Source organism: Berghia stephanieae, chromosome 3, assembly GCF_034508935.2.
Source record: "Berghia stephanieae isolate SIO BIC M18660-M18661 chromosome 3, UCSD_Bste_1.3, whole genome shotgun sequence".
NCBI lineage: Eukaryota > Metazoa > Mollusca > Gastropoda > Nudibranchia > Aeolidiidae > Berghia > Berghia stephanieae.
In genome coordinates, this window is record NC_088362.1 from 107,455,312 (window position 1) to 107,465,311 (window position 10,000).

The window sequence follows — 10,000 nt, forward strand, 5'->3', positions numbered from 1 at the left end:
GGGGGGGGGGGGGAATCTGTGATTTATCATAAACAAAATGCGGTATTACACAGTTCTTCTGTTGTTGTCATGCAATGGAACAACTTTGTTTTTCCTCACTGAGACTGGGTTCCTTCGTTGACAGGGAAACAGTCAAATATAATTTTCTTGGGGTGGGGATAGGATGATGATATTTTTTTCTTCTTGTTATATTCATTATTCATTCACATAAAATTGTATTTGAGTGTCTTGATAGGAATATCTGTCTGTAACTGGATGTGACTTAAGATGGCTTTAAACTATAGGCATAGATTGTATCCTGTCATTTATAGCCATTTGTCTAATTTTTAATCGGATGCTTCTAAAAGCACATTAACTCTTGATCTACAAACTATCAAATTATCTGTCTTTTTTACCACTGGAGCTTAAATTACATAAAAATACTCCAAGCGCTTTAGGACAATCAAATCAACATCTGTTTCAAATATTTAAAAAAATATGTTTGTTTATTCCAGGCCTAGAGGTAGCGACATTTTTGGTGGGCAAATCTACGTCTGTTCATGTGGTAGGGCAGAGTTCTTGCCCCTTGCAAAATGTGTTTGGAATTGAAATTGGAAAGTGGTTGCGACAGGTGTGGAAATATACTAATTTGTCTTAAGAATCGACGATTTGTTATCAAATGGTTGATAACAAAGCAGTTTGTGATAATTATAAAGCCAGTGAAGTGTTGCTGTAGAAGATATTAATGGATATTGCACTGTATAAAAGCTCACACTTTTTTAAAAAAATCATTAAAATATTACCCATAGCAAATGCCAGTCATTGTTTTATCATTTTATGAATTCATGAAATGTGATTTGAATGTCATCAATGCAAACAAACAAGGTCAGCAAATTTAAATATTCATGCGACAAAGTGTTGGATCTCTATGACAAAAACACAATAACAAAATCTCTCACACACACACTCAGACACTACCCCCCCCCCCCCACACACACACACACATATGCCCAAAAAAGAAAAGCAAGCAATTGCTATTGTATGTTTCATGCTATAGAAACTGGAATAAACTCCGGCTTCATGGGCCGAATGGCTCTGATCGCGCTATGTATAAACTCGAGTTTTTTCTTGAGGACAATGTATTCAGTTTCTTAGGGTGGCGTTAACTAAAATTTCATATTTCTTAAAATTTAATTCACTTGATGCTAATCGATCCACTTACTAAAACATAATACCAGTTTGAGGAGGTGGGTCACATTTTTAAAATTAAGTACAATCATCTCTATTCTAGATAGAACGAAGTTGACGTCACTCAGGACTTTGTTATTGTTTTTTGCCATCCATGTTTATGAGGAATTCTCACTAAACTGTATTGACCAGACTATAAACGTTCAAGATTACGCATAGTTTTGTGTGTTGGTCCGTTATATTTCCGAATGGCAATGTTGTGCGTTTCTTAGCTAAGCGCACAGCATCTATTCAATATGAAAATCATTGGACATCATGCAATAGATAATAATAATGTAATAATAATAATAATAATAATAATAATAATAATAATAATAATAATAATAATAATATAATAATAATAATAATAATAAATAATAATAATAATAATAATAATATAATAATAATAATGTACTTTATTCATCCAAAAGAAAATAGATGGTACAAAATTGACGTCACTCAGCTCTTGGTTATTGTTTTTAGCCAGCCATTTTTTATGAGTAGCTCTCACTAAATTATATCAATCAGACTATAATCATTTAAGGTTGTACAAAGTTTTGTGTGTTGTTACGTTATATGAAGCTGGCAGATGTTGTTAGTTTTTTTTGGCTAACGCACAGTATCAATAGAAGCTTAGATACACTTTAAAATTTTAGAGGGTTCAGATATATTATCTGTATTTTTGTTACTGAATAAAACTTTTGTGGCATGCATGTTGGATTATTCCTTAAAATCGTAATGACGTTAGAAACAAAGGAAGACCATCAGGGGAAAAGGGTTCAGGTCACAAAATCTAATTATACGAGTTATGTCCCTTAGCATATCGTTCATTTGTCAAAGTTAAAGAGATGAATATATTGTGATATCACCTAACTGGCATCATGTCTTGTCCACCGTGTTAAGTGTTGCTGTTGCTGAGGGACCCCTTGTAAAGCATTTTGAGCACGTTTAGTGGATTCTTCACCAATCAATAAAAAAGCTCAAATCTCAAACCAGAGTCTCAGTGTGACATGTGTCTTTTTTCCCTTGTGTGTTCAAACAATGAGGAATCTTGGTGGGTTCCTCCCACAGTGGGCAGGGAGGCACTTACTGTGTCTTCTGTCCCTCTATATCTATTTTCAAACATCCTTTTTGTCCCTCGTCTTGGATTTGTCCTGGTCTAGGCCGGATACTCTGACTGGAAGGGAAACAGTCAAATGTATAGTTAGAGTTTTGGGAGATGATATTTTTTTCCCTTGTAAATCGTCTGTTATGATGCACTGTATTATTTTTTGTTTTACATATATATGATTTGTAAACATTTGAGTGTATTCCTCTTAGTGGGGACCTTTACTTGTGTCAGGATGAGACATTTAGGTGATCTCAAACTAGGCACACCGATAGTGTGCTCTTGGAATCTACTTCTGTTTCCTATTTGAACTGATTTCCGTCTGTCCTACTTTTTCTTGGGTGCTTTAATTGGAATTCAAGAACTTTTTACTTCCTCAGTTTCTTCCTTTTTACTGGCGCTGATATGACCTAAATGTGTTGCATACCTCCCATAGTGGGCAGGGAGATACTTGCTGTGTCTTCTATCCCCTCTTATCTGTTTTCCAATTGCTTTCTGTCTTTGTCTTGCAGTGAGATTGCTTGGTGATCCTGACCTTGGTCGGAGTCCTTGGCTGAGAGGGAAACAGTCGAATGTATAGTGATAGTTTTGGGAGATGAAATTTTTTTCCTTGTAAATCATCTCTCTGTTATGCACTGTTACTCTTTTCATTTTTAACATATGATTTGTAAACATTTGAGTGTGTTCCTCTTAGTGGGATCTGTGCTTGTGTCAGGATGAGACTTTTAGGTGATTCCAAACTAAGTACTTTGATAGTATGCTCTTGGAATGGACATCTGTTTCCTATTTGAACCAATTCCCCTTTGTCTTACCATTTCTTATGTACTTTAATTGTAATTCTAGAACTTTATTACTATCCCGTTTTCTTCCTTTTTACTGGCGCTGATATGACCTTATGTGTTGCGAGCGCCGTAAAACCCTTAAAAAACAAACAACCAAACAAATAAACAAAATACTCAAGACTGATAATGTTATTTTATTCCTCTATGAAGCTGCACGAGTCCAAGGGAGTGACGTTTGATTTTGAGACGACTGTCAAGGAATTAACAGGATCCCACGGTCATGTGACGGGGGCCGTTCTATCCAATGGGAAGACATTACAGGCTGATGTTGTCGTTATGGGAGTTGGTAAGTCCGGTTCAGGAAACAGTGTGGAAAGAATTGTTATCATTTGTGCGGCTATGTGGTCTAGTGGTATGACACTCGCTTTCGGATCGGAAGGTCCTGGGTTCGAGCCTCGCATAGTTGAGTCCTTGGAAAAGGCTCTTTACTCACATTCTTTCACCGAACTCAGGTGTAAAATGAGTACCTGGCCGTTAACAGCGTTGTCTTTGTCAGAAAAATTGTAATATCGCCTAAAAGGCGTTATGTCCCGTCCTACATGTTAAATGTTGCTGTTGCCAGGGACCCCTTGTAAAGCGCTTTGAGCACATTTAGTGGATATTGCGCTATATAAAAGCTCAATGTTTTATTTTATTTTTAAAAAATTTTCTTGAAGATCTACTAACTACAACAGAGGGGTTAGGGGTGGTGGGATGGGCTAAGCATGACACAGCAGTATGGTCTTTACCTCATAAAACCCAGATGTAAATGGGATTTGCTACAACTGTCCAGCTGTAGTAAACCTTCAGAGCTGAAGTTTGTGTATCGATCATCGATCGGGTAACACAAACAGTATCAAGTGCTTGCTACCATTTGGATCAGATGCTGATCTTTTATAAAGTACTCTCTGCCAGATCTTACAGAGCCACAGTTTGGTGGACATAGGGATAAAATAAACAAAACATTTTGAATTCACCTGGGGCTGATAATGTTGGTAACTATGCATGTCAGATGAGTTAGGGGAAGAAATTAAAAAAAACACAAAAAACCCCCCCAAAAACCTCTAGAATTATTCTTTAGCTATAAATTATAAAAACAAAATTGACACATACGTTTTATATGATATTTTACCAGGTGTAGTTCCAGCCACTGAATTCCTCAAAGGATCTGGTTTGGAAATGACCAAAGTTGGATACGTCCCTGTCAACAAGGTGAACAATGAGGCAATCCGTGTTAACGTTTAATGCAGGGTACTCGAGTCAATGATCCCATGGAGCTAATAAGGGAAAAATTATTTTCATTTTTTAAAAAATGGTCACAACGTATAATATTTCTCTCAAAACAACTAACACTATGGTTTCCAAAAACGGATGGTGTTTAGGATTCTTAAGAAAAATCTAATGGTTGAATGGCACCAAACCACATGATTTATGATTTTGTTGAATAGAGAAACGCTCCCATTCTCACAGGCTTTATATATCTTGTTCATGTCAGAATGGTGCAAAGCGGATGGGATCTTTGTTACTGTGACAGTACACAATTATTATGGGCATTTTCAAACAAAATTTTCACTATCAGAATTTTAGAAACAAGCCATTTTTTTTTTGGAGAGCCAAAGCACTTTAGTAGTAACTAGTAAGCCTCACAGTCTGAATGACGCTTTCCGAGAATTGTGTGATTCAGCCAAAGAGTTTTAACATTCGGGGAGTGCAGCTGCTCTCTTTATCCATGTTGTTAATTGTTTCCTTGAATCACAGTCCTGGGCCAGAGTTTTGAGGCTGTCAAGATCTTGTTGTGACTTTAGTATGGAGACTTTGCAGTTTTTCTTAGTTATTCAGGGATTAATTCGGCCTCGTCTGAATTCAGAAATTTCTGATATGTAAAAAAAAAAAAAAAAAAAAATTGAGCTTTTATATAGTGCAATTTCCACTAAACGTGCTCAAAGCGCTTTACAAGGGGTCCCTGGTCAACAGCAACATTTAACATGTAGGACGGGACATAACGCCTGTTAGGCGACATTACAATTTTTCGGACAAAGACAACACTGTTAACGGCCAGGTACTCATTTTTCACCTGAGTACGGTGAATGTGAGTAAAGAGCCTTTTCCAAGGACTCAACTATGCGCCGACCCCGAGGCTCGAACCCAGGACCTTCCAATCCGAAAGCGAGTGTCATGCCACTAGACCACGTAGCCGCACTAATATGTAGAGAGGTCCTGGTTGATGGTCTCCCCACATATTTGTTGCCATGAAGAAAATATTCTGTCATTGCAGTTTGGGATAGGATGTTGTCATGAAGGAAATATTCTGTCATTGCAGTTTGGGCTAGGATGTTGTCATCTCGACCTAAGATGTGACCAAATAGCTTCCACTGCTGTTTTTTTTATTCCTGCACTTAGGCATTGGACCCTGGCCCTTTCATTGAGATCATTATTTGGAATTGTCTCTGGCCAAAAGTGTTCCATTACGCGATGCAATTATTTGCGGTGGTATGAATCAAGACTTTCTTTTTTTTTTTGTGAGGCCCCAGGTTCCACAATTATATGTCAATATCGGAATAATCAATGCATCGTAAATCTGTATTCGTTTATTCTCACTGATTATGTTATTTCTGTTCCATAAATTTTGGAGTTGAAGAATGCATTGGTTACCAACTGATTTCGTTTTCTGATGACTACATTTTCGTTAATCAAATTGCCTAGTTTTTGTACGCTTTTCTAAAATCTCAACTTCAATCTGTAAGTTATCTGTAAATCTTCTATCAATTTTAAAAATTGATTTACTTACTTATCCGAACCAGCGACCACCTGAGCTCTAGCCCTTCAGTCTTGTGCCATTACGTAGAAGATAGACGTGTTTTGTAGTTGTTGTTCCAGGTGACTATAAAGTGTGTTACTGATGCTTGGACTTGGTGGGAGGAATGTGCATATCAGGTCTTCAAGAGGTTGACATTCAAGCAAGTGGTGTGTTACTGTTTCATTGGGATGTTGACATAGGGGGCAGGAAGGGGGTGTGTCTTTTGTAATTTTGCTGTTGAGCGGTATGAGTTGTGTTCTTAGTTGAAAGTTAAAATGGATTTAAATTCTTTGTTTTTGCCCCTTTCCCACGTCCTCCCAGAAAATGGAAACCAACCTACCAGGTGTGTTTGCTGCGGGGGATATCGTCGAGTTTCCTTTATTTACAGAGCAAGACAGACCAGTCAACATACAGCACTATCAAATGGCTCATAAACATGGTATTATTATATCCACTGGTCTAGGTATCTCTCTCTCTCTCTCTGTCTCTCTGTCTCTCTCCCTCTCTCTCTGTCTCTCTGTCTCTCTCCCTCTCTCTCTCTCTCTCTCTCTCTCTCTCTCTCTCTCTCTCTCTCTCTCTCTCTCTCTCTCTCTCTTTCTCTCTCTTAACTTTACTGATTTCTCAGCTCGTCTATCCTATCTATATCCATCCATTTCTCTATCTCTCCCTACCCATTCATTTAAATGTCTACCTCCCTCCTTCCCTCTCTCTTTCTCTCTCTCTCTCTCTCCCCCCCTCTCTCTCTCTCTCTCTCCCTTCCTCTCTCCTCTCTCTCTCTTTCTTCTTGCAATTTATCAATTAGGGTGTATGCTTACTATATATATGTAAAAGCAATAATACCAGTTTCCTATTTGCATTAACTTCTCACCCCCATCATCATTAATTTTATCCCTCTCACCCACTCTAGGTCGGACTGCTGCCCTCACCATGGTTGGGAAACCTCAAGACATCAAAAGTGTTCCGTATTTCTGGACAGTGCAATATGGGAAAAGCATTCGGTACTGTGGTAAGGCAAAAAAAATAAATGAATGTAACAGCTTTAAAAAACCCCCCAACAAAATACCAAACACGGAACATTTCGAGCTCAAAACCCTTCTTCAGCCAACACCAACAAAAAAAAAAAAAAACCCAATGAAAATGAAAATACATGTATTTCAAGTATTTTCATTGTTTTTGTTGTTGTTGTTGTTGGCTGAAGAAGGGTTTTGAGCTCGAAACATTCCGTGTTTGGTATTTTTTTTTTTTTTAAAGCTGTTACATTCATTTCCGTTTATTACTTTTTTACAGTGGACAGATTCTAGCATCTTAGTATCACTTTGACTTGTTATCTTGTGATATGACACTTGTGACCTGTTGGTCTCGGGTTTGGTCCCGTTGTGGATGGTGGAATGTTGACTAATTAGATAAGGCTATTTACCCACATTTTCTCACTGTAGTCAGTAACCCTGACTGGTGGTGGTGGTGATGATGATACTCGAACAATTTATTCTTTTACAATGACGTTTTGCTATTTTGTTTATTAATTCATAATGAAAAGTATTCTATATTATATATTCCCATATTCCAATCCAATCCAGGTTATGGCCCTGGTTACGATGACGTCATCTTGCAGGGCAGTGTAGAGGAAAGTAAATTTGTGGCTTTCTATACCAAGTGAGTCTATCACATTGTTTTACGAATTTTATTTTGACTTGTAAAGTAGTAAAACTAAATTGGAATTCTTTTGAATTTACTTTCTTTTTATTCATAAACCATTTTTTTTTCTGAGTGAATTCAAATTATGGATTCAAAACTATGTTTGTCATTGGAGTTGATGATATAACGTATGATTTGAACTGGGGGTTCCTATAGCCCAGTTGGTAGAGCACTCGCTTCACAAGCAAAGGGCCTGAGATCAATCTTGGGTGCAGTCAAGATTTTTTCTTACCCCCTGTCCACCCCACAGTGATTGGGTAGCTGGATCTGTTAAATCTGGCAGAAAGTACTTTGCGATAGACTAGCTTCCTATCTTAAGGGTAGCAAGCAATTGATGTTGTCCATTTCACACGATAGAAACTGGGATCACCTCCAGCTCTATGAGCCCTGAAGTTTGTGCTGTTTGCATGATGTGTCGAAATGCATATTTAATGCATCCATTATTATTATCATTCCCATTATTATATGATATAGCACCAGTAAACACAAATAGAGCTTGACAATTGTTTCCTGGTATCACACAAGTTCATTCATTTGACCACAAACTGGACAGTCTCACACATACAGTTCAAAGTTCACAGAAAATCATGATGAGCAGAATGAAAAAGATTGGTTTTAATCACTTGTGTGTGCCTATGTGGTTGCTTTTTGGATCAGAAGGTCCCGAGTTTGAGCCTTGCTCAGCGCATAGTTGAGTCCTTGGAAAATGTTCTTTACTCGCATTCTCTCACTGTACTCATGTGTAAAATGAGTACCTCACTATTAACAGCGTTGTTGCTGTCGGAAAAATTGTAATATCGCCTAACAGGCATCATGTCATGTCCTACAAGTTAAGTGTTGCTCTTGGCCAGGGATCCCTTGTAAAGCGCATTGAGCACGTTTATGGGATATTGCGCTGTATAATAGTTTTTTTTGTTTTTTTTTGAAGATGACATTTGAAGACTGATAGACTTCTACATTGTTGGGGGTTTGTTTTTTTTTTTTTGGTGATAAATAATTTTACACAATTGGAGCTGAAAAAGCAAATCCACTCTTAGCAAACTTTGTTCTTGGGATTTTTTCTCCCCATATAATTCTCCTTATAAAATCCATCGTTTTCAGGGGTGAAGTAGTCGTAGCCGTCGCCAGTCTTGGCTGGGACCCTGTCGTATCTCAAGTTGCAGAACTCATGGCCAAGGGAGGAAAAATTCAAAAGGAGGAAGTGAAGTATGTTGTTTGTCGTGCTTGTACTTACTTACTTAGATGCCTTTCGCGTCTCGACCGAAAGATCGGGTCGCCTTGGCTGTTTCCAGTATTTCCTGTGTGAGGTGTCTCCAATATTGCCGGTCCTCTGCTAGGGTTCTCAGATTTTCAAGGTCCCCTGCCGTTATGAGACTAATGCTTTGTCCAAGTGTTGTGAGGTTTTTGTTTAGGATCACGGGGAGTGTTGTGATCGGTCTTCCTCTGAAAAGGTTCCCGTGTTTTTGGAAGTATCCCGACATGGCTTGGTTTGCTGGTATGTTTTTGTCCCTGCGTAGTATGTGACCGAAAAGTTGCCATCGTTGTTGTAAAATGTCAAGGGAGATTGGTCTTTCTTTTGTGATCTTATAGAGTGATTCATTTGAGATCTTTTTGGGGTATTTGATGTCCAGTACCCTTCTTAGCTATGTGCGATGGAAGGCATCCAGATGTTCTTCTTCGGATTTTGTCAACGCCCAAGTGCCGCAGTTATACAGAAGTGCTTGTAGTAGTTGTTATTTTTTCCTCTCATCTAAATGAGAGCTTTTTGTGAAAATTTTTGGCTGCGAAGAATTGAATTTAGATAAGTATAACGAGAAAAACAAATTAAGAAAAAGTAATGGGTTTTAGTTATTTTTTTCAATTTATGTAGTTAAACCTCTTAGTTTATAAACACAAATGAATATAACAGATTCAAAAAAGAACAAAATACCAGAAATGGAATGTTTTGGGCACAAAGCCCTTCTTCAGCCAACAACAATAAAAAACCCAATAAAAACATGAATACATTACTAAAAAAAACATGTTCGGTTACCGAATATTTCTCTATCGTTGATCTGGTTTTTAGTAAAGTATGTCGGCTGAAAAAGGGTTTTGAGCCGGAAATGTTCCGTGGTAGGCATTTTACCTTGTAAAGCGCTTTGAGCACATGTAGTGGATATTGTGCTATATAAAACCTTAATTAAATTTTGTTCTTTTTTTGAAGCTGTTGTATTCAATTTTGTCTATTACCTTTTACAGTCTACGGCTTCCAGCAGTTCAGTATCACTTTGACTCTTAGTTTATGCTTTTTTTGGGGGGGGGGGGGGGGGGGGGGGGGGTAATGTTGCATTTCGAATACCTTTGTTCATTTACTCTTTTGTATTTCATTCAACG

General features: G+C 37.8%; 1 protein-coding gene across 1 annotated transcript in view; it reads left to right on the plus strand.

Annotated features, from left to right (window-relative positions):
- LOC144969116 (apoptosis-inducing factor 3-like) overlaps positions 1-10,000 on the plus strand; it is a 37,456-nt gene that overhangs the window by 25,188 nt on the left and 2,268 nt on the right. Inside the window, exons 10-16 of the mRNA XM_078908180.1 lie at positions 495-610; positions 3,307-3,442; positions 4,271-4,347; positions 6,254-6,371; positions 6,840-6,938; positions 7,510-7,585; positions 8,729-8,833. Of these exons, the coding sequence (XP_078764306.1) occupies positions 495-610; positions 3,307-3,442; positions 4,271-4,347; positions 6,254-6,371; positions 6,840-6,938; positions 7,510-7,585; positions 8,729-8,833 (727 nt within the window). The remainder of the gene's footprint in view (positions 1-494; positions 611-3,306; positions 3,443-4,270; positions 4,348-6,253; positions 6,372-6,839; positions 6,939-7,509; positions 7,586-8,728; positions 8,834-10,000) is intronic.